At 42.6% G+C, this 25736-nt stretch overlaps 1 protein-coding gene across 1 annotated transcript; it reads left to right on the top strand.

Moving 5' to 3' along the window:
• Positions 1-787: 787 nt before the first annotated feature.
• Positions 788-25736, top strand: DUXB (double homeobox B). The gene is given in 8 exon segments (XM_072811170.1): positions 788-869; positions 3167-3313; positions 4029-4142; positions 20232-20377; positions 23440-23545; positions 23975-24129; positions 25151-25695; positions 25697-25736. Coding segments are annotated over 8 exon segments (1335 nt in total).

Raw genomic sequence — 25736 nt, 5'->3', positions numbered from 1 at the left:
TGCTTAAGCATCTGTCTTTGGCTCAGGTCATAATCCTAAGGTCCTGGGATCAAGCCCTGTGTTGGGCTCCTTGCTCAGTGGAGAGCCTGCCTCTGCAGCTCCCCTTCTTTGTGGGCACACTTGCTCACTGTCAAATACATAAATAAAATCTTAAAAAAAAAAAAAAAAAGACCTAGAAACATCTGACTTTCTACTTGGGTGTGAAGTACACATTCCAAAAGAGTACAAATGTCAAGATATAAAACAAGTCAAGCTAATGGCCAACATACCAGAAAAACTCAGTCTCTACAAGCTACAGCAGAGTAGCAAAATCAAGTCACTGCCTCTGTTAACGTCTGCAAAATCCATCAGGAAAATGAAGGAAAAATTCAGGGAGCTCTCAGAGTGCTCTGGAGAAAAAAATCTCATCTTCAAGGAAGCCTGACACTGTTTTCAACAGAAGTTAAGTGAATGAACAAGAGAGTGGAGACATTTGTTACACAAAATAAGAGAAGTTAAGTGAATGAACAAGAGAGTGGAGACATTTGTTACACAAAATAAGAGAATATTACAAAATTCTTTTTTAAAAAATCAGATCATGGGCAGCCCGGGTGGCTCGGCGGTTTAGCGGCGCCACCTTTGGCCCAGGGCATGATCCTGGAGATCCAGGATTGAATCCCATGTCAGGCTCCCTGCATGGAACCTGCCTCTCTCTGTGTGTGTCTCTCGTGGATAAATAAATAAAATCTTAAAAAAATAAAAATTAAATAAAAAATCAGATCAAGCTTCTATGCAAACATTACAGAAGATGAAGGACGGGGCTGCTGCTCCTGGAGAAGACATGGATGTCAGGAGCCTGGAACCTTCTGGTGAAACAGGTTCACCAGAAGGTGAGACCACGTGGAAGATGGATGTGAGGTAAGACAATGATTTAAGTGAGTTTAAACACTCATTTAAAAACTCCTGAAGAAGAAAGAAACCAGCTGCATACTAACTGAAGAATGTGAAATAATCAGCACCTTGAAAGATCTTCTGAAATGTCTCTAAACTAGGAAAGTGTCACTGCAATCAGGAAAATAAAAAGCAAGGTAGAAAGGGAGACATCACAGCTCCAATGGAAACTTCACATCCTCCTTAAGTGTATCAGCATAAAAATCATTTTCACCAAATACCTGATTTAGAGAGAATGTACCCTACAGAATGTACCCTACAATGAAGAGAATCCTTCAAAAGCAGATGACAAGACGAGCCATTAATGCAAAGAGCTGAATACCTACAAAACACAAGCCAAAATTCCTTCAGAAAAATTCTAAAGAATTGTGTGTTATTATTGAGTCCTAGTGAAAGAAGAGCTCATGACAATGAGTTAGGAGCTCTGTTGGCTGAGAGACACCTCCATAGCTTAAGAAAGAAAGTGCATATCTGAGACAAAAACTAAGGAAGACTGTAAGGTTTTGAAAAAATATCCTTATGCTCCTGATGTTGCAAACAGGATGTTTTGGAGAGGGCAGAGACCACCAGACCATCCTCTGGATGTTTCCAGATCCCCAAGGAAAGAACAGTACTAGGCTGTGGTTGGTTGAGGATCCAGGGTCTCTCCAAGGATCAGGAGCCCAGGGGAAAGATCCCTCTGGAAGGTAAGCTCCATCCTGACATAACAGATCTTTCTTAAGATCTCAAGACAGGAAAAAAAAAAATCTCAAGACAGCGAGGGTATCCTGGTGCTCCTGACACACATAGCAGCTTGGAACTCTCTTTGATTCAACAAATCATAGGATCAGAATTCCATTGACCTAGACTCTGGTCCTCCCTCTTACCCCTTTCCAGCCTTCAGATGTTTTAGAAAAACTCAGGGGGATTGCTCAGGGGACAAAGGACTCTCTGGTCTTCCCCCATTCCAGAAATTCAGAAGAAATTGCCTAAGAATCTTCTCCACCAAGGGGCTTCACTGGCCCCACACTTCCTCCCCAACCTCCATCACCCGCAGAAAATGTCTGTGTATCAAAGTCTGTCCACACCCCTGACAACACAAGTGAGTCACCACTGAGCCGACCCCTACCTTCCATTGATCCTATAGAACCAGAACCACAGCAAGATGTTTTCTCTTCACTAAAATAATTTTCTTTCTTTTTTTAAAAAAAGGATTTTATTTATTCATTCATGAGAGAGAGAGAGAGAGAGGCAGAGACACAGGCAGAGAGAGAAGCAGGCTCCATGCCGGGAGCCCGACGCGGGACCCAATCCCGGGAACCCAGGATGATCGCGCCCCGGGCCAAAGGCAGGCGCCAAACCGCTGAGCCACCCAGGGATCCCCACTAAAATAATTTTCTAATACTATTTTAGTGTTATTGCTATTAAGTGATTTTGCAGTGTCTACAATGAAAACCACTTGGGATTATACTTCATTGACAATGTTCTATAGTTGTGGATTATTTCAATGTGACACTAAGTTAATTGCTTCATTTTATCTTATTTGCAAGCAGCATAATTACAGCTTTTTGTTGTTTTTAGCAAGTCTTCTAAAATAATCCAGGAAGCCAGTATTTCATTTTGCCTTTCTTTTAAAATAATTTTGATGTTGCTCTTCTGGTTTTATTGCCATGATATAAAGTGATTACGCAACATCTCAGTGGGAGACCTGATACAATTACAACATTGAGGATTGTGGATTATTTTGTGCCTGATGTGAATGTGAATCAGATTTAACTCTGAGGCCACCTGCCTCTGCTCTGCTCAACCTGAACTCCTTGGGGTGTTGACTGGGAGGCAGATTTAACCTTGACTCTGAAAGGTGACCCAGGTTCCTATGAAACCAAACCCAGCCACTCTTCACCCAGGGCCTGTCCCAGACAAAATTATGAAGGTGACAAAGGCTTTCTAGGACCCCAACTCCCTTCCCTGTTCTGTGTCCTGTACCATGCTGCCCCATCAGAAGCCTGGATTTGGGGCTGGACAGGACCTCAGAGGGCGGCAGTCAACCTTCACCTCTCCTTTCCTAAACTGTCTCGCCTTTACAACTGCACAGTCAATGGAAATACTTTAAAACCTTAAGCCCACCAATGCCTCTAATCACACTGAAATTCAAATCCATGCTCCAGTGACCCATGAGGTTGTCTATGCCCTGGTCCAGACATGCACAGCCCCTCCTACACAGCCACTGACCGTTGTCCTTCTGTCTGACAAACAGACATTCTGGACCTCCTAGTGCTGGACCTAGTGCTGGATCCACATACCTGCAATGCCTCCTTGGAGCCTTCCTGGACCCCACTGCTCCCAGTGGCTGAATGTTTCCTGAAGAACACAGGCTTTGCCCTTGAAACAGCTCCTCTCTCAGGTGTGGGTTTCAGGCCAAAGACCCCACATGAATGCAGTTCATGGAGAGGTCAGGAAAAGTTCAAGGTTGTGGGGAAAGAGGAAGAAACATGGCAGGGTGGCCACTGCCTCCCACGGTGAGCGTTGAGCAGGAAGGAACTCAGGTGGTTCCTGGGAAGAAAAGCCAGTGGACCTCAAGGCTCAGGTGTTTCCCTGGTTTGGATGGTCCCTCGCAAGGAGGGACTTGGTAGCTCTCAATAACCAGCTCTTCCCTAGGAGCCATGCCTAGTATTTGTGAGGCGCAGAATTCAACAAAGCGTAGACCTTCATAGGAACTCATAGTTCTTGACTTCATCCTCCCAAAACCCACCCATGACTCCCCCCAGTGCAGGGGTCACATGCGGAGATGAGGAAACAGAGGTTCAAACAAGCTCCAAGTTATGAAACGTTCAGAGGTGGTTGTCAGTTTGTGCTCTGAAGGACAGGGATGAGGCTTACCTCTGCCCCTTCCCAGCCGGCTTCTTTGGGCATGTCTCCTAAACCTGCTCCCTCGAATTCCTCACCTCTGACAGAGGTGCACGGGTTGAGATGAATTTGCAGAAAGCTCTCAGCACACGGTCAGATAATTTGCCATGTTTATGATCACCCTCTAAGTCATTGGCATTGACTCTGGGACATCCATTCCGAAATCCCATTCGTTTTCCATTCTCTGAAAAGCTGTTTGGCCTCTGTTTCAGCTTTTTTTCGGCTGGCAGACTGCACCAAAATGCAGTACGAGGACCCTCGGGCGGAGGTTATTTACCGAGGAGGAGCTTCCCCAGACCTTGCGAATGCACATGTGCTTGGGCCAGGTGTGCACAGGCTGGAAGCATAGGAGCACGCTCTTCCAGGGGCAGAGCCCAACAGCAGCAGGTGCAGGAGGGGAAGGCAATCAGCCTTGAATGCAGATCACAGGAATAGTCCCTGGAGCTGAGAAAGACCAAGGGAAGAGGGGGTTGGTCAATCCAGGCTCACTGTGAGTGGGTAAGAAACAATTGCGTAACTAGCAAATGTAGTCCTCGTTAGAACCAGGGGCTCTTTCTGGAAGCAGCAAAAACACTTTGGACATAGCTATGGGAACAAATGGGAGAGGGTCTATTAAGTAACATTGGAAATAAATTGGGCTTCTCTGTTACTGTAACAGCTGAAACCCAGAGAATGCACCCATGCCCTGAGCACTCACATCTAATTTGTGTCATCGGGGCAGCCCGGGTGGCTCAGCGGTTTAGCCCAGGGCCTGATCCTGGAGACCCGGGAGCATGGAGCCTGCTTCTCCCTCTGTGTCTCTGCCTCTCTCTGTCTCTCTCTCTCTGACAGGAATAAATGAATAAAAAAATAATAATTCATGTCACTGTCTGATATCACCGGCATTTGAGTCTGAGCCTCTCACCAAGTTCAGAGTGTGGCAAGGTGTCTGCCTCCCTTGTGGCCATTGGTGACCTGCGGAGCTTTTACACAGACCACTCTCGGCTCCGTGTGGGAACTTGATGGGGCTGTAACGGTAACACTCTAGAACCTCTAGAACCGTAGGTGTTTTCAGTGTTTCCATGTTGTTCTATTTGTAGGTGATATTTTGTGGCTATTAGGAGTCCACTAAAATAATCAGAAGCACAGACCTTTATTTTTTTCTTAAAATGATACTTTTTTTTCCTCTTCTGCTTTCATTGCTGGTATGTAAGAAAGGACAGTCTTTTGGTTGGCTCTAATTAACAAGGACCCATGACATGAACACTAAGAGGGAATTTTACATGAGTGGGCTCAAAAGATTGGGAATGCAAACTTTATTTCTATTGTAACAAGAGCTGAGTTACTCTGGTTATAACACTGGTATGTTCCACAAAATCAATTTTTAAGAAAAGGTAAGGTTGTGAAACATTTTGTCTGGCCAAGCATCCCTTTCTTCGCTGTTCATCATGTGTAGCTGTAAAAATGGCTCCAAAGAGACCTGCCCCTGTGAATCCTGCCACCTTTATCCATCCTCAGAGTGGAGCTTTGGCACGCATTAGCAGCTCAGAGTTTTGTGGGGTTTTTTCTTTTTAAGATTTATTTATCCATGAGAGACACACAGGCAGAGGGGGAAGCAGACTCCCTGCAGAGAGCCTAATGTGAGGCTCCAACCCAGGACCCTGAGATCACGACCTGAGCTAAAGGCAGACGCTCAACCCCTGAGCCACTCAGGTGCCCTGGATTAGCAGCTCAGAGACGGACCTTTCCTCCAGAGGCAACCCGTTTCGCACACTTAAGAGTCAGTGTTCTCTGCCACCACAAACCTGACTGACACCTGCCAGAACTAGGCTTTCAAAGTGAACACACTTCAGTTAGGTTTGGCGTAGAAGAAATGGAATCATCAGAGTGTGTAAGAGAAACACTGAATTCATATTTAACCCTAAGGCCACGAGCTTCTTACCATCTGCAAGCTAAACTAACTGGGATGATCCTTAAGACAATCTTAACTCTGAAAGTTGCCCCAGGTGGGCCCCCACCGAGCTCCCGGGACAAACCCAGCACTCTCCAGCCAGGCCAGCCCCCAGCAGGAATATGACTCTAACAGACACATTTTGGGGACCCTGACCCTCTGCTCTGTTCTGTGCCCTTCACTTCCTGTCCCCATCACTAGTCCCTGAGAGGAATTCCTGCCAATCTCTTGGCACGTAGGGGAACGAAGCTAATGACGCCCTTGGCATTGAATCTGGGACCTCTATCCCGCCTATTCCCATTCATTTCCCATCCTGAAAAACTGCCCGTGTGTAAACTGTGTTTGCCTTGCGGGCGGCTCCAAGCGGTTGGCAGTACGAGGACCTTTCCCGGAGGACAATGTTCAGCATGGTGCACTCAGAAGGGTGGACACTGTGATCGTGACGAGCATCGGCGGGGGTCGGGGTGTGCAGGCTGCAAGCACATGACGCACCTCCTGAGGACAGATTGGGCCATCAGTGGGGACGTGGTAGGAGAGAGGAGCTCAGGAGAAAACTTCTGAGTCCTCGACAGCAAGAACTGCCACAGGTAGAGCCTCAGAGGTTCCCTGGGAGAGGGATGGAAATGCCAAAGTCACTACCAGGTGGGAGCCCAGTTAGGCCCCAAGGGGATACTTTGTGGACACAGGATTTTAGAGCCTCCCATTGAAACAAACTTGTGAGTGCGTACCTTAGGCAGTATTAGAATAAGAAACACTTGGGGGCTTCTCTGAAACAAGAACATACATCCCAGTGAGTGATTCCTCCCCAGCTGCCCTGGTCTAAGCAGGGCACAGTCACTAATACGTGTCACCGTCTGGTATCACCAGCATTAGAGTCTGAGCCTCTCACCAAGTTCAGAGTGTGGCAAGGTGTCTGCCTCCCTTGTGGCCATTGGTGACCTGCGGAGCTTTTACACAGACCACTCACGGCTCCGTGTGGGAACTTGATGGGACTGTAACTCTTAGGTAACGCTTTGGAACTGTAGGTGTTTTCAAAGTGACTCTTGAAATTCGGCGTTTCCGTGTTATTCTGTTTGTAGGTAGTGTAATGACAGTATCCTCATTCTTGTTAACAAGTCCGCCAAAATGATCAGAAACACATTCTTTCTTCTGGAATAATTTTGATTTCTTTCTCATTGTTTTCCTGCTTTTATATAAGTGATTGCACAATATGGTGAATTAATAGGATTATGCTGTTTAGGATAGTTTTTTTTTTAATAAATGTCCATTACACAAAACATGAATTATACTTTTTGTCATTCATATTCAATCCAGAAACGGGAATATTTTTTCTCTCTTCTGATGCAATTTGGGACTTTCTTGCAATTGTTTTCACTACTGCTGCTAAAAAAATTGTACATTTGCTCAAATTTTGCTCAAATTGAAGTTCAAGAGGATTATTATTTCTAAGACAGTGCTTCATGCATGGGTCTCATTTGGAAGTAAATTTGGTGACTGCCTTGTTTCTTTGTCCTAGACGGTGTGAGGAGAGTCTTTCAGAGATGGTTGTTTCTTAAGGTCCCATGATGAGAGTTTATCATGAGGGCTCTCACACCTAGAGAGATTTGAAACACAAACTCCACTTCTATGTACTAAGAGTCAAATTGACTCTACCTATAGAGACGGATATAGCTAAAGAAGTTATTTTCGGAAGAAAGTAGCCCATGACATTTGTATAGGCCAAGCTTCACTTCCTTCAGCATTCCCCTAGTATTTAAGTATATTAACAGCTCTGAGGAGACCTACTGGGGGATTCAGACACCTTCTGCCTCCAGCCTCAAAATGCAGCTCTGCACAAAGATGACCAACACAGAGAAGGAGATTTCCCTTCAGAGGCATCCCAATCTCACAGTTTTCTTTGTATGGCACCCTACTCCAGGCCTCCTGCTGCCCGCTGACCCTGCTGATCTTGACTAACATCCCTCCAAACCAGCCTTTCAGGGCTCACACTTCAATGAATGAGAATGTGGGTAAAGTGGAGTCACTGGGATGCTTGAAAGGGAATCTGAACTCGGATTTAACCCGAGGCCACAAGGCACTGCAACCTCCCTGGGCTGATACTCCAGCCTAGTGTTCTTTTACCAGGGCCAGCCCAACACCAAATAATGATGGTGAAAACACTTTTTAGGAATCTTAATTGTCTTCCCTGTTCTACTATCCTTCACTTCTCCCTCACATCACAAGGCTTATCTTGGGAATGGAAAGGACCTCAGTGGAGTGTCAACCCTCCCTGACTCCCAGATTGCCACCTCCATCCTCAGCCATGGCCTAGCCAACATGGTGACAGCTGGAGCCAATGTCCACAGACAGTTTAGAACTCTTGTCTTCCACCAGGACAGAGCAAGGATACCTGGCCCAAGAGGCACTGGCCCTTGTTGGACCAGGACCGAAAGAAGCCCTGCTTCTCCCAGGATCATTTTCCCCTCACTACTGCAGGACTGCCAGGACACATAAATAAGGCTGTGGGCAGGTGGCTGCCCTCCAACCCTCACAGTATTGTCAGCACACAGGGTGTAGCAAGTCACAGGCAGAAACGACCATCTACAAACAAACTGGGCAACAGCAGGTCATTTACCCAATGACCCTGAGGTCTTTGAAAACGGTGATCTTAATGAGGTGGGGTTCAGGAGTAAATGTAATCTGCTGCTCAAGTTAACAAAATGCAGACCGCTTCTCAGGCTTATGGAGATAGGCATAAAGCCTGCAGTAGTGCGCATTTCTACCCCTGGCTACAGATGAATGAGACTATTATAGACACTATGTAAAATATTCCCAAAATGTCTCTTACTCGGCTAGTTTCTAAAAACAAATTACCCAGTTGTTATTTGGATGGAAACAGGAGTCCAGAGAAAGCACCCTCCTTCCACAGCCAAAGAAGCATTGTGAGTTTTTCACTGTAGCATGACATTTTGCTTGACCACATAAATCTGGTTTTTCTTTGATCATACTGAATTATCAAAGCTTTGGAGATTGGTAGATTTGTCCCCAATTAAAGCAAGTGTATGGCGTCTCCATCAGTTGATGTATTTTCATCCTAAGTGATGCTCTAGAACTAGAACTGTCTTTGCCTGGGGGCTTCCTGAGATAGCCTGCACCTAAACAGTTTGCCTGTATAGGCTGGGCTTGATGCTCTAAAGCCCTGACATGACCCAAGATGAGACCTGACTCCTGGATGCATCACTGAGCATGGATTCACTTGTGTTCCTCAGTATCAACTGTGCACAAGTGACCTAATGGTGTCCAGGACAAGCCCAACACAGGTCCAGAAAAATCACCTCCCAGCAAAGATCTGTGTGTTAGCGCACTGTGCTAGGCCCTGTGTCCACTAATCTCTTTGGGGGTTTTTTTTGTTTTTTTTTTAAAGATTTATTTATTTATTTATGATAGACATAGAGAGAGAGAGAGAGAGAGAGGCAGAGACACAGGAGGAGGGAGAAGCAGGCTCCATGCCGGGAGCCTGACGTGGGACTCGATCCCGGGACTCCAGGATCAAAGGCAGGCACCAAACCACTGGGTGCCAAAGGCAGGCACCAAACCACTGAGCCACCCAGGGATCCCCTACCTGGGCCAAAGGCAGGCACCAAACCACTGAGCCACCCAGGGATCCCCTACCAATCTGTTATCTTATTTCTAATTATGTCTTTCTTCATAACTTTAGTTTTTATTCCTTTTGATGTAGGCTTAAGTTTATGAATTTTGATTATGATTTTGGATCCAACTTAAGGATGTCTTAGAATTGGAATTTGGAGGGAAAGGCACATAACAAATGAATATACATTCTATAGTAAATTGAAAGCTATTCAACATGATTTCATGGTTTGTCCTAAAAATCAAAAAATATTTTTTCCATTAAATAATTGCATTAACCAAGGTGCCTTGAAACAAAAGATGGAATCTGATTCCGTTGGTGTAACGGAAATCTTAAGATGCGAATACATTATGAAATTTCTGGCTACTTATGTCAAGTTCCCAGAGTCTCACACTGTCTCCCATGCATGTCATTAGCATCCCAGCAATGATAGCTTCACCAATTTATTCATGGAGAAACGCCCCTGGCTCCTCATGATCATACACACGTAAAAGAGTTCTGAAAAGGATCCCAGGACTGAATGAGAAGAAATACATTTCATACATATCCATTTCCATTGCATTTAATAAAATTTACATTCTTGGGAATTTCACTTTTTATTTTGAACTTCTTAGCTTGAATACTAGAAATAAAATATGATTGACACTAAAACTTACTTACATTACTTCCTGTAGCACTCAGACAGCAAGAGGCCTCAGATCTTAGAATAGCAGGATTCAGTGATACATTGATTTTTATGAAGTCTAGGAGTCAAAAGTGTCATGAATATCTTAGGAAACCAGAATGATGTGAAAGCATCTAAAATAAAAGGGTAACTTTAAATGATGTAATAAGAACTACAATTTAAATGATAGAATAATTTTTTTAAGATTTTATTTATTTATTTATTTATTCATGAAAGACACAGAGAGAGAGAGGCAGAGACACAGGCAGAGGGAGAAGCAGGCTCCATGCAGGGAGCCCAATGAGGGACTTGAACCCAGATCCCAGGATCACGCCCTGAGCCAAAGGCAGATGCTCAACCACTGAGCCACCCAGGTGCCCCTCCTTGTCATTCTTCTTAAGTAAAGAGCTTGAGAATAAAACCTGGGGAATAGGTGTGCCCTCCTGCAGGAGAAAAAAAACCCTCAGATGCACCCCCACCCCCACCCCCCCCAAAATGGCTAAGACTTGTTTTATGAAGATGCAATGTAAACTCCTTAGGAAATCTGTCTCTAAGAGAGTCGGCTCACTGTGCACAGGCAAGAATGACTCAGCCAACTTGGCACCCAACATTTATACAAGGAATACGTGTGCACACATACACACGAACACACACTCCTATTGGGTCCAGTATACAGGGTGCCATTTTATTTTGTTAAGTCATGAATGGCTTAAACATTTATTTTCAGGGTAAAAAGCCAATTTTTTTCCCCTGAATTGAAGTAGTTTTTCAGTGCCGTGAATATTTTATACAAATGCTTTCCATAATAGAAATTTCTGTCTCGTATCAGTTCCACTATCCCTTTGGAATATTGCTGGATGAACTACAGGACAGACACCATGGTGTTCAAATGGGGGTCACTGCTCAGCCTCCTCTACCCCCTCACCCTCTCCAGGACGGCATGTGGCAGTGACGAAGCTCAGCACTTCCCAGACCTAAGCTGTCCTTTAAGCATTTTCCGGGACTGGGAGGAGGAAGCAATAGATGGAAGAGAGTTGAAGAGAGGGGAAGGTAGAGGAGTGTCAGACATCAGGAGAGGATGGAAAGGAAGTGGTTCTCAGGGGAATGCCCTAGGGCACCCTGGCTCTTCCTTCTGCAACCTTCCTTCCTTCTGGATGCTGCCAGCCCAGGTTTCCCTCCTCCCCCAGTCAGACTCTTTGTCGCTCCCTTATTTTCTGACAACGCTTTTCTTTTCCTTCTGTCTTTACTCCAGACCCGTATTTGAGAGCAGACACCAGACATGGATCCAGCTCACCTCCTGCTCCCACTTCTCAATGAAATGTATGAGAAATAGTAAAGCTGTTCCTGATGGTCAGGACCAGGCGCAGTACCTTCAGTTATGTCTTGATGTTCTTCTGCAGAATATAAATGTTTTTATACACTATGGACATCAAAGATGTCCACTCTGCGACCGTGATGGATCAAGACGCAAACAAGATCACTTTGTTATCCTGTCTGAACACCGACAAATGGGAACATTGTCTAATCCACAAAATACCAACTGTTCTCTCTCCTGACCAGTGCAAATGACTGTTGCTCCTTCACAATTATGGCACCAGCCTTCCTTAAGTTTCCCTTTCTAAAGATAAGATTTATTAAAATACCAATCACAGAGTCATCTCTGTACATGGCAACACGCAATCCAGAGAAAAATGCCTGTTTCCGTGAACTCACCCCAAAATCACCCAGCATCAGTGGAAATCCTGTATAAGGCCCTTCTGCAAGAGCAACTACTCCCAGACCATGGAGGATTAGGAGGATCAACCAGGAACTAGCAGCAGGATGGGGAACAGTGATGGTGGCCCCTCAAAAGGATCAGAACAATCCCTTCAGCCACTGAAGACTGGGTTGGGGCCATCAGGAAAATGCTGGCTGGAAAGGTGCCCTCCGGGCAGCCCTGGTGGCTCAGCGGTTTAGTGCCGCCTTCAGCCCGGGGTGTGATCCTGGAGACCCGGGATTGAGTCCCATGTGAGGTTCCCTGCATGGAGCCTGCTTCTCCCTCTGCCTGTGTCTCTGCCTCTCTCTCTGTATCTCTCATGAAAAAATAAATAAAATATTAAAAAAAAAAAAGAAAGGTGCCTTCCCTCGGCCAGCTCTTCTCTAGGGGTTGGGCCATGTGGGCTTGTTGTCGCCCTATTGGGGGAGCAGGGTTAGATTCCATTCCCCCTATCCACCCAAGATTTGTATGACCACAGTAACCATACAAGTGGATCTTCCTTCTTACCTGGAGCCCCACTCAAGGTTGAGACCCTCCAGGCTACCGCCGCCGTGAAATGAGAGCAGATGAGGTAGTGAAATGAGCATTAGGGAAGTCAAATGAAATAGGCTCCTACAACAAATCTGGCCAAGCAACAACACCTGCATGCTATGCCTGTGGATATCAATGACATGAGGACTGTGTGCACAGAAGAAATAGAATTTTGGGGTGTCAGAAAGTGTGTCATGAATTCACCTCAATCAGGCTGCTTGAGTAAAGTAACAGTCGTAGGAAAAATGCACTGTGTTGGTGGGACGCCTGGGAGTCTCTCATCGTACTGAAAGGGTGTCTTAGTGAACATGGGTGAGGAGACTGCAGATGGGTCAGATTCTGAGGGGCCTTGATTGACACGTAAAACATAGGGCCACTGCCTCCACCGGAAGAGGCTGTAGTTCTAGAAAAGTGTAATGCACCACCTCTGTGTTCACATGTGCAGCCTTGGGAAAGATGGCCTTTGTATGTCATACGCTCTACCCACTGAACCCAAAACCAAGAAAGTTTGTCTTGACATCCCTTTGACCCATCTGCTACCAGAGTGGGAGGACCTCACTCCTCTCAGACAAGGCCCAAATCTATGCTATCTCAGTTACTCTGTGAATCAAATTCCCCCATTACATTGGCCCTGAGACTGCAGATTTGTCTCCACATTTTAATAAACTGATCAGGATAACTGGATAACTAAATCCAAGGATGTCTTCATTTGACTTCTTTGTGTCCTTTCTTCCTAAAGTACAAGTAAACCTCTTTTCCGGGATAAAGGAAACACTTGGATTTCCTCCTTTCTTCCACATGTAGGCAACATTCTGAGTCTTAGGTCCAAGGAGATTCCCTCATTTTCTGCATGTCGCATGACCACCTGAGTAAATAACATCACATGATCTTCAACGGAATGGATCCTGTCTTACCAGTACCCTCGTAGGTGAAACCCAAGAGTAAGTCTCTTGGAACTTTCTGTTTAAAAAATAAGTTTCATGCCCTTCTAAATTTCACAAAAATTTACTGCAATTAAAAGAAACTGGGCTATAAAAATCATAACAAATGGTTTCTTGGAATATTCAGATAATTGCTTAAAAATAAAGACTTAGGCACCTGGGTGGCTCAGTCAGTTAAGCATCTGTCTTTGGCTCAGGTGATGATCCTGGGGTCCTGGGATCGAGTACCCAGTGAGGCCTCCCTCTCAGTGGGGAAGTCTTCTGTCTCTCCCTCTGTCCCTCCTCCTGCTGTGCTTTCTCTCTTGCTCTCTCTCACGCTCTCTCTCAAATCTTTAAAATAATAGGGCAGCCTGGGGCTTTAAAATAATAGGGCATCTCAGAGGTTTAGTGCCACCTTCAGCCCAGGGCGTAATCCTGGAGTCCGGGGATCAAGTCCCATGTCGAGCCTGCTTCTCCCTCTGCCTGTGTCTCTGCCTCTCTCTCTGTGTCTCATGAATAAATAAATAAAATCTTAAAAAAAAAACAACAATAAAGATAGTTCTGACCATAGAGCTTAAGATACAAAAACCAAATTTGTATACACACCTTATTCTCAATTATGTCCTGGCAATAAATGACTTCAAAACACTAGTGGCTTACCTCAACAAAAGTCTATTTCTCATCTGTCTGGGATTCAGGTTAATGGGATCATCCTCATCTAGGACAGAGAAGGGTCATGGTAGTGAGAAAAGAGCAATGCCTCCCCCCCAAAAAAGGATGGTACAGACTGCTTCATCAATCCCACTCATATCTCACTGGCTGAAAGAAATCACAGGGAAAACCTGAAATCAATAATTTGTGAAATACAATCCTCTTGGAAGACATGTCCTAACTGGGCTAGTGCCATGAGAGTGGGCATGAAATACGTGGCCCCTACAAAATACATTGTTCATCTATTTGGTCAAAATTATTAGCTTCCTTCCCTAAAGTACACAAAGTAATCTTACCCTTTTCCACCACACACAATATGATTTTCCAAGCCTAAAACCTCCATTCACGCTGAAAGTAACTAGAAGATCCCAGTATCACTCCTCCATCAAGATATCAAAGAACAAAAGCCAAAGCTATGAGCCAGTTGGAATAAGGACTGAACCTATGTAGTAAACATCCTCTCATCTATAAAGAAGAGGAGAGAGACTGCATCCATTGGAACAAAGCAGTAGCAAGATTCAGCTAGGGAGATGTTTTGGGATAGACCTTTAACTGGACAAGCTTTCCCCTCTCTTTCCCACCTATCAATTTCTGCTTCCTGGCCGAAGTCCCCAGACCAGATTCTTGGATGTCCCTTATCTTGCTTGGTCTCATTAGTAGGGATCCTAGAGACTGCAGAGGAGGAAAAAAAAAAAAAAAAGGAAAACACAAATACGAACCAATTAGCCCATCCTCCAAGTCATTACTCCTAATTTTTCTCTCATCTCACCTTAAGTATCTTGAGCTTATCAGTTGTCTATGGCAAAAACACACTTCACTTTTTTTTCTTGTGGCAGTTTACAGGAATGCCTAAATAATAGAGGAATGATTTACTGGTAGAAGTTTTAATGTAATCACTGCTGTAGACCAAAGGTTTTAAATCACAACCCAGGTTTGAGTTTTGCATTCCTTAACTATGTATAAATTTTTTTCTCAGAAAGTGTCTCCAAGTTATTTCTTCATTTAATGAGTATAAAGTCTACCTGTACCCCTTACCCTGAAGTTCTATTTCCTCACCATTCTTCCTGTTAAACAACACTTTCCTTTTTTTTCCAATAGTAATAGAATATCCCTTTATTAACACATTCCTGAGCTCATTTCTTTCTAGATGTTCCCAGGCAATAGTGGCCAAGAGCATGTGAATCATGACAGAGATATTCTGTGATCCATTATTCAGGGCACAAGAGGATTTCCTCTTTTTTTTTTTAATAATAAATTTATTTTTTAATGGTGCTCAATTTGCCAACATACAGAATAACACCCAGTGCTCATCCCGTCAAGTGCCCCCCTCAGTGCTCATCACCCATTCACCCCCACCCCCCGCCCTCCTCCCCTTCCACCACCCCTAGTTCATTTCCCAGAGTTAGGAGTCTTTATGTTCTGTCTCCCTTTCTGATATTTCCCACACATTTCTTCTCCCTTCCCTTCTATTCCCTTTCACTATTATTTATATTCCCCAAATGAATGATAACATGTAATGCCTGTCCTTCTCCAATTGACTTATTTCACTCAGTATAATACCCTCCAGTTCTAGGGGATCCCTGGGTGGTGCAGCGGTTTGGCGCCTGCCTTTGGCCCAGGGCGCGATCCTGGAGACCCGGGATTGAATCCCACATCGGGCTCCCGGTGCATGGAGCCTGCTTCTCCCTCTGCCTGTGTCTCTGCCTCTCTCTCTCTCTCTCTCTGTGACTATCATGAATAAATAAATAAAATCTTTAAAAAAAAAATACCCTCCAGTTCTATCCACGTCGAAGCAAATGGTGGGTATTTGTCGTTTCTAATGGCTGAGTAATATTCCATTGTATACATAAACCACATCTTCTTTATCCATTCATCTTTCGATGGACACCGAGGCTCCTTCCACAGTTTGGCTATTGTGGACATTGCTGCTAGAAACATCGGGGTGCAGGTGTCCCGGCGTTTCATTGCATCTGAATCTTTGGGGTAAATCCCCAGCAGCGCAATTGCTGGATCGTAGGGCAGGTCTATTTTTAACTCTTTGAGGAACCTCCACACAGTTTTCCAGAGTGGCTGCACCAGTTCACATTCCCACCAACAGTGCAAGAGGGTTCCCTTTTCTCCGCATCCTCTCCAACATTTGTGGTTTCCTGCCTTGTTAATTTGCCCCATTCTCACTGGTGTGAGGTGGTATCTCATTGTGGTTTTGATTTGTATTTCCCTGATGGCAAGTGATGCAGAGCATTTTCTCATGTGCATGTTGACCATGTCTATGTCTTCCTCTGTGAGATTTCTCTTCATGTCTTTTGCCCATTTCATGATTGGATTGTTTGTTTCTTTGGTGTTGAGTTTAAGAAGTTCTTTATAGATCTTGGAAACTAGCCCTTTATCTGATACGTCATTTGCAAATATCTTCTCCCATTCTGTAGGTTGTCTTTTAGTTTTGTTGACTGTATCCTTTGCTGTGCAAAAGCTTCTTATCTTGATGAAGTCCCAATAGTTCATTTTTGCTTTTGTTTCTTTTGCCTTCGTGGATGTATCTTGCAAGAAGTTACTGTGGCCGAGTTCAAAAAGGGTGTTGCCTGTGTTCCTCTCTAGGATTTGATGGAATCTTGTCTCACATTTAGATCTTTCATCCATTTTGAGTTTATCTTTGTGTATGGTGCAAGTGAGTGGTCTAGTTTCATTCTTCTGCATGTGGATGTCCAATTTTCCCAGCACCATTTATTGAAGAGGCTGTCTTTCTTCCAGTGGATAGTCTTTCCTCCTTTATCGAATATTAGTTGACCATAAAGTTGAGGGTCCACTTCTGGATTCTTTATTCTGTTCCATTGATCTATGTGTTTCACCCATTTTCTGCCTTCCAGGTTTTCACAGCTAACATAGCTTTACCAAAATAATTTATGGAGGCATAACATGAGTAGCCATCTTTCTAGGATTCAATAAAGTTTTCCACCATCCATGGTTATCTTCATGACAAATACGCATGTACACATCTTTCCTGTTAAATGTCATCATTTCCAAATAAGCAGTTTGATGATTGTGTCAGGCAGAGTTCAACAATTCAACCAATGAAATAGAATCCGTATACCTAGTGATTAATTGCAGAGAATTGGCTTATGTAACTGTAGAGACTCACTAGGCAATTCCAAAACTCCTAATATGGGCTGAACCCTTGAGCATGAGCCGAAGCATCAATTAACAGGAAGAATGTCTTTGCAAGGAAGACTCCACTCTTTCCTTCTGGCCTTTCAGAATTGACTTAGGTCCAATCAGATTATATAGGATAATCTCCTTTAAAGTCAAGTGAGGGGATCCCTTGGTGGCTCAATGGTTTAGCGCTGCCTTCAGTCCAGGGCATGATCCCAGAGTCCTGGGATCGAGTCCTGCGTTGGGCTCCCCACCTGCTTCTCCCTCTGCCTGTGTCTCTGCTTCTCTCTCTCTCTCTTTATCTCTCATGAATGAATAAATAAAATCTTTAAATAGATAGATAGATAGATAATAAAGTCAAGTGATCGTGGACTTAATCACGTCTACAAAATATCTTCACAGAAATACCTGTGATAAGTGAATAAGTTCTGTAGCTTAGCCATACTGAGACTAACCATTTCTGTCTACACCTTGTTGAGCTGTAAGCCATACACCTCTCCTGAAACCATAAATGACTTCCAAATTAAAAAAAAATAACAATGTGATATTTCTGCCTAATATGGTCCGGGTATCCTGCCTATAATAGAAACACACAACTCCCTTCCCCAAAAGAAGATGCAACATCCTTGGATGATGTGCATACTTCTCCTTTGATACTCCTTAAATACAGTGATCTAAAGTGAACTATCGGGGTGCCAGGGTGGCTCAGTTGTTTAGGCATCTGGCTGTTGATCTCGGCTCAGGTCATGATTTCAGGATCCTGGGATAGAGCGCCATATGGGGCTCTGAGTTCAGTGTGGAGTCTGCTTCAGATTCTCCCTCTCCCTCTGCCCCTCCCCCTGCTCACGCTCTCTATTTCTCTCAAAAATAAAAAAATAAAATAAAAAATATATAAGATGAGCTACTATTGGGATGCCTGCTAGCTCAGCCAGTAGAGCATGTGACTCTTGATCTCAGGGTCATGATTTCAGGCTCCCATGCTGGGCATGGAGCCTACTTAAGATAATAATAAAGCTAACTATAATTAATGCACCTTATATTGGGTTATTAGGGGATAGCTGTGGGAAGAAAACAAAAAATATTTTAATATGTATACAGATTCATAGCAAAATTTTCATAACTAGCATGTCCTTGTTTCTGAAAATGGTCATAAAGTAGTACCTGGTATTATTAACAGTTTTCTTCCACGACAACTTCATATTTCCTTTGACCTTAGCAACCACCTCACATGGTTTTGATTCTGGTCAGGTGACCCAAACACTTATTTATATTTATAGATATATTTAAATTATGTGTAATATATACAAATATGTATCTATAAGTCTGTTCTTATAGAAATATCTCCAGTGCTAACATCTATATCGTTTAATCTCAACTAAAGAAATAGGTTCAGTAGCATTCCGACCTCATAGGAAACTAGTGAACTTATACATACACGTGTGCACATGTATATACACATATACGCACATAAAGACATTTGTTATAAATAATTGGCTTATACAGTTGTAGCACCTGGATAGTCAAGAATGAGATTTCTGGGGCAGACCCTGTTGAAGGTCAGGCTGAAACTCTCACAGGCAATGAAGCTGCTGTCCACAGCTGTGATTTCTTTTCCTCCATGAATACCCAGCTTTGTTCTTAAGACTTCCATGATTATATCAGCCCCACCCAGATTATCAAAGATAATCTCCTTTACTTAAATCCAATTAATTATATAATTCAATCAATCTACAAAATACCTTCAGGGCAGCAACCACCCAAAAACCTAGATTCATATTTTTTTTTAATTTGAATTTTTTTTATAACTACGGAGTATAGACTAGTATAGTCTAGTATAGATTAGTCAAGATAACATGTAAACCTTAGTACCAATGATGGAAAGAAATGTGTTTCAGGGGTGCCTGGGTGGTTCAGTTGGTTCAGCATTTGTCTTTGGCTCAGGTCACGAGACCTGGTGTCCTGGGTGTCCCTCTGTCAGGCTCCTTGCTCAGCAGGGAGCCTGCTTCTCCCTCTCCCTCATGCTTATGTTCTCTCAAATAAATAAAATATTTATTTTAAAAAATGTGTTTCAGTAAGAATTGAAGAAAACAGGAAAAATATAAAGTGATCTATATCCAGACAATATTAGAATATCATCAAGCCAAAATAATTAAAAAGCAAAACTACAAAAACATGGAGAACAAAACATCTATAATGTATGTGTGTGTGCGTGTGTGGAGAGCACAGATTCTAAGTCTAAAGGTATTAGGATAGATGCAAAATTGCCTAGTAGAGTCTGTACTTCTTCATCTGATTACTTCAAGTTTCTTTCTAAAAGTGTTAAACATTTAATGAAGGAATTAAATAGAAGGCTATTTAAGAAATGAGTGCATCACCCTGGGTGTTGATAAGACTGGTGTCTTAGAGTGCTGCTGAGTTGCCCACTCACCTTTGTGAGTACCTCTTCCCAAGATGGATTTGAATAGCGCTGCAAGTGGTAAGTTTTCATCTGCATTTTGTTCTCTTTGATAATGCCACCTACTTTATTTTCCAGAGTTTATAAAAGTTAAAATTCACAATCATGATTAGAGGGCCAAATTATTGGAGCAGGAGATTTTTGCACTGATGGGTTCTTTAAAGTTGGAGACTGGAATTTCAAACTTAAGATAACAGCCGTAAGTCCCACAAGTGGGTTGGCAAAAGATCTAAAGCTGACACTGTAAATGGAGAAAAATATATTATGGAATACCTAATATATTTAGTTTTATTATAATGTATTTTATCTCAAAGTACCAGTGTATTTTATCTTAATTCTTTAAGGTTTTACTTGTTTATTTCCATTAATTTTCCTAGCTCCTATTACTTCCTATTTTCTTTGTATGTAATTTTCTGGATTTTTCAGTAACTTTTTCCTTCGGTAACTCAGATCACATTGTCATTTTTTCTATTATACATTCATATTTTACTTACATGTCTCCAAGTTAGCATGACTTTAGATGTACCCCTAAAGTAAAAATATAGAACCATTGTTGAACTTACAGGCTTTCAGCCTGAAAAAAAAAGACATGTTTACAGAGAATTTTTAATCCATAAACATAACCTTCATACTCCTTTTCCCATTTTCTCTTCATCGGGCATACTACAAAAAGAAACAGAAACCTGGCAAGGCAGGATTGTTTACAACCAGAGTCAAAAGGATATCCTCCAAGAATGGTTTAAACAAAACCCATACCCTGATAAAGCTACCAGAAAACAATGGGCCAAGGAAATTGGCATTCCAGAGTCTGAAATTCAGGTAAGCATTAGGTTTCTATTTCATTATCTGTCAGATTCAAGGTAAAGAGAAAGGCTGGGCTCAGGACTTTCAAGCAATTCTTAGGTATGTTGCTCAAAAGGATTTTATTGTTGTATATTAAAAACAAGAACTGTGTTTGTATCTTTTATCAATTGTGGAAATACTGGCTGGGTGTATTCACTGATGGGAGGAGCATATACTCCTCTATCTCCCAATAGGAGATAAATCAATTTTTGAGATTTAGGTAACTTAGGAAATTATAACACTATGTTAATGATATGGTATCATTAAGTGTTGATATAGGGCACCTGGGTGGCTCAGTCGTTGAGCACCTGCCTTTAGCTCATATGGTGAACCCAGGGTCCTGGGACTGAGCCCTGCATCAGGCTCTCCTCAAATACCCTGCTTCTCCCTCTGCCTCTGCCTCTCTCTCTCATGAATAAATGAATAAAATTTTTAAAAAATATATGGATATATACTGGAGCTCCTGACTGGCTCAGTCAGTAGAGTGTGAAATGCTTGATTACAGGGTCATGAGATCAAGTCCCAAGTTGGGTGTAAAGGTTAAATAAAAATAAAAATAAAAATCTTTTTAAAAATATGTTGATATATGCAGCAGAATGAGGATTAATATGTAATTATGAGGAAACTGTGAGGCAAGAACTCATGTAAGTTCCCAATTTTCAGGCTAATTTTTTTTAAATACCTGAAATGTGATTTACACACAGAAGTATATAAAGTAATATCCCATATTGTATTATTTGAATAAAGCTACTGGTGTGAAAATGAAACCATGTTGGATTTCTTCAGTTAACAGGGTGAGAGTTGTAAACAATACAATTATACCAGGTGAAACAGCATCTAAAACAACGAAGATCAGTAAAAATGTGCTTTTAGAAGAAAATAATGAGTTCAGATTTTTGTGTCTATATAGAGTCTCCAGTAAGCCACTGGCTCTAAGGCCCTTAGCCTGAAGAATGCTGGAGAGAAATTTTTCTTTACTCTTCATGCATTTGATCTGGGTGTAAAGAGTTTACTCAAATCCTAGTAATAAAAGCGCATCCTGTGGGAATATCTGATGATGTGCTTAAGACTTACCTGAAAATATTTTGATTAATTAATTTAGAGCACAGATAACTTTTTAGCACAATGCCTGGATAAAAGAGTGGTTCATTAAATATTGGTTGTCATTAACACCCTAAATCTTATCACAAATTATCAAAATAAAACATTCAAATAATTAGAAAGTACATGGCAAATCTGACTCCAATAATGAGGAAACATACTTCAATGGGTTATATTTGTGACAAGAGTTTCACAGCAAGGTATACAGGGTCCCAGGAGTTGCCTTACCTATTGTTGATTATAGGATGAGGGAATATTGATGAGTACCACTGTTGATTGTGGCTAATTTACTCCCCATTTAAAGAAATTCTTGGGGTCCCGGGATGGCTCAGTTGGTCAAGCGTTCAACTCTTGATTTCAGCTCAGGTCATGATCTCAGGGTTGTGAGACTGCAACCCATGTTCCACACTGAGCTGGAAGTCTGCTTCTCATTCTCTCCCTACCCCCTCTCGTACACTCTCTAAAATAAAAAAATATTTTTAAAAAAAGATTTTATGTATCCATGAGAGACACACATAGAGAAGCAGAGACACAGGCAGAGAGAGAATCAGGCTCCCTGCGGGGAGCCAGATGCAGGACTCGATCCCAGTACCCCAGGATCATGACCTGAGCCAAAGGCAGGTGCCCAACCACTAAGCCACCCAGGTGCCCCTAAATAAAGCTTTAAAAAAAGATTCACATTCTCTAAAATAAATAAATCTTTCTTAAAAGATTCACATTCTCTAAAATAAATCTTTAAAAAAAGATTCTCTCCTTCTGCCCCTCCCATCCTGCTCATGCACTCTAAAAAAAGGGGAGCAGAAAAAAGGAAATTATTTTCCACAATCAATTCTATGTGTATTATACATTATAAAATGGTATTTTTTAATGTAAAAGTAATTATTTAATGACTGTAAGTAAGACCAAGCAATATAATTGTGCTTCTTTTGCAGACTGGAGACAATGTTTAGCTACAATTTTCTCATACAAACATTAAATGACATTCATATAGAAGAAACACCCTCACAAATAACTGATGGGTGATGAACACACACCAAGTCTGACCAAAGCAAAACACAAACTGAAAACAGTTGTAATTACTCATATTTTTTTAAAGATTTTACTTATTTATTCATGAGAGACAGAGAGGCAGAGACACAGGCAGAGGGAGAAGCAGGCTCCACAGAGGGAGCCTGACGTGGGACTCAATCCCGGAACCCCAGGATCACGCTCTGGGCCAAAGGCAGAACTAAACCGCTGAGCCACCCAGGCTGCCCTAATTACTCATTTTTTAAATTCAACATGTTCATTCTATTTTAAAATTAGTAAATGGAGAAGCTAAAAATGCTTCTATTTCAAGACATTAGAGAGCTGGCATATGTAATTGTTTACAACTTGTAAAAGTAATTCAAATTTGAAGTAAATGCTAAACCACGTGTTAAAATAAGATGGTATTAAGAGTTTATTTCCTTATTCATGAGAAACAGAGACATAGGCAGAGGGAGAAGCAGGGTCCCTATGGGGAGCCCAATGTGGGACTCGATCCCAGGACCCCAGGATCACGACCTAAGTGAAAGGCAGATGCTCAACCAGAGCCACCCAGGTGCCCCTTGGTATTTCTTATAAAGAGATAAGGGGCGGGGGGGGGGGTGGCAAGAAAAGGCATTCACACATTGAAATCCTGTTAGGAGAGAGAAGTGGGAAAAGGAGAAAGAAAAATATTGATCTCCTTTGATAGAACTGACAGTGTCTCTTCAATTTTTCTTGGGATACCATGATGACGACCATAAAAGATATGCTGTCCTGAACTGTATGCTAATAGTAATAGAACTCCTAGGATAATACATCACCTTTTCCTTATGGGTATTATCCCAATGGCAGTTGATCAAAATCTATTGCATTGATATTTGGAACAACAGCGATTGAGTTACAGGGCTTTCACATCTTCTCCTGCTTAGATTTGGTTTAAAAACCATAGAGCGAAACAGAGACGATTGGAATTTGGATGCTCCTTTGGAAAAAACAAAACCCAAGGACAACACCAGTATCAGCCTTGGACTCAAGGTAAAAAAACCACTGGTCCAGGGATGCCCTAAATCATTTAAATAAATAAAATATTTTTTAAAAAATTAAAAAGAAACTACTGGTCCAAACGCATTTCTTCAGTGGGTCCCTGTGAAAGTGGAAATGACTCGGCATGTCGCACCCATATTCTTGACAAAAAACCATCGCCTTTGGGAGGCACTTACAGCTTGTTCTGAGCACCCTAGTGTCAGAAATAGAAGCACGGTCCCACAGCTGGCTAGCATAGGCAGGTTCTTAGCAAGCAAGGCTTTGGACCTTTTGGTCCTGTGGCTCTGGGCAGGGTGGCATCCTCTTCTGTCACCCTGAGGGACTCAGGTGGACTGAGTGTAATCTCCCCAAGTTCAAGTTCCCAGTTCAAAGATGAAAACTGTTCTAAAAGACCCCTTCTGTTCCTGTGTTCTCCTTTAGAATACTTACCAAAAGCAGCCAGACAAGACTGGACACCCATCACAAGGTCTCAATCGCACACCCTAGTTCAGGCCTTCGAGAGGAACCATTTCCCTGATATTACAACCAGGAAAAAACTGGCTAAAAAAATGGGCATTCAGGAACCAAGAATTCAAGTAAGTTCTGTGACACCAAGTATGTTCTACCCATAAGTGATATTTCTCCCAGAGTTGCTGAAAAACTTTGACCTATCTTGGATTATCACAATCATCAAGGGTAAAGGTATGGGATGGTAAATATCTAGCATTGCTGGTGTAAAATGAAGAATGCTGTCAGTGGTATACACATTTAGAATCAGCAGCAGCGAAACTGGGGGGAAATGTGAGAGTTAATGCCTGTTCTGAGAACGCTCTGACAGGTTTTCTACAGCCTGGCACTGCTGTCATTTTCGTCCAGGTAATTCCTTTCTTGTGAGGCTGTCCTGTGCCTAGTAGGTATTTCTCAGCACTCCTGGTCTCTACCAACTAGATACCCCCACGTCCTCTCCCCCAATTTGTGACACCCTCAGAAATCTATATACTTAATCAAATGCCCTCCAGTTGGGAGAACAAAGTCATTCCCGTTGGGTACCTTCTAAAGTTATTGGGACAGTGGTTTAGTATATGTCAAATGCTCGTGACTAAGCACATTCATAGGTTCATCAGCACAGAAACCCTCAAAAGACTTATACTCATTAATCCTTCATCAGATTTATACACACGACGTATATAAGATAGGGGTTCTTAGGCACATGTTGGCAAAAAGAAAATATCAACCTAGTCAAGAAAACTTGTTTGCTGATCCAAGGTTGAAATCAAAGAGAGAAATCTAGAGCACATGCCTTTTCAGCCAGTCTCAATTCATCAGAAGTTGATTGCTATGTTATGACCTCAATTTGTTTGGATGTGTATTCACACACATTAGTACATAGACATTTATAAATACACACATATACATACATACACATACGAAACACATGAACCAGAGTAATTAATTTCACATACATGGAATATTTCTATTTCATTTGAAATTTATATGCACATGCACATACACACAACCATTCTGATATTGGAGCCTGTATTAATAGCCACTTCACTTTACACAGTATGAGAAACAGAGATACAATCACTTCTGATTCCTCTTCTTTTCTTTACATAGGTGTGGTTTCAGAACCAAAGATCCCTATACCCAGGGCAGAGCAGAAGTGAGTCGATGAATTCCTTGGCAGATGGCCCAAATGGAAGACCAGGTCTGACAGCTCAGCAGCACCAAATTAATCAATCCACTCTCCTGGGCAGGTCTCATCATTTTTCTTCCTCCAATTCTTTCAGCAGGAACCAAACATTTCTACCTGCTTCTCTCCCATCCCATGAATCCTCTGTCCCTTGTCTGAGCCAAAGACCAAGTGTCATGATGGTGCAGCCCACACAGGCTATACAGAGAGAAAATTCTGTCTCTACTCTGAGCCTTAGGAATTACCTGCCAATGCCCTCGACTTTGGGAGGAGACCTCTCAGATACTCAGACTCTTTTCTGGTCCCCAAACCAAGAAAAATGCCAGAATCACAAAGAACAGAGTGGGATAGGAATCTTGCAGTTGAAGGACTATTCTCAGCCTCATCCTGAGGACCAAAAACACCAGCTGCAGGACCTGGAGCAGGTGGACATATCTTACATTCTGCAACGGTGGGATAATGTGTGCCAGGCTGATTGCAAAATGGGATCCTGGAGAAGGGACACACTGA

This window comes from Canis lupus, chromosome 3, assembly GCF_048164855.1.
Source record: "Canis lupus baileyi chromosome 3, mCanLup2.hap1, whole genome shotgun sequence".
Lineage (NCBI taxonomy): Eukaryota > Metazoa > Chordata > Mammalia > Carnivora > Canidae > Canis > Canis lupus.
Note: the sequence above shows the minus strand (reverse complement) of the source record. Positions and strands in the feature narration are given on the sequence as shown.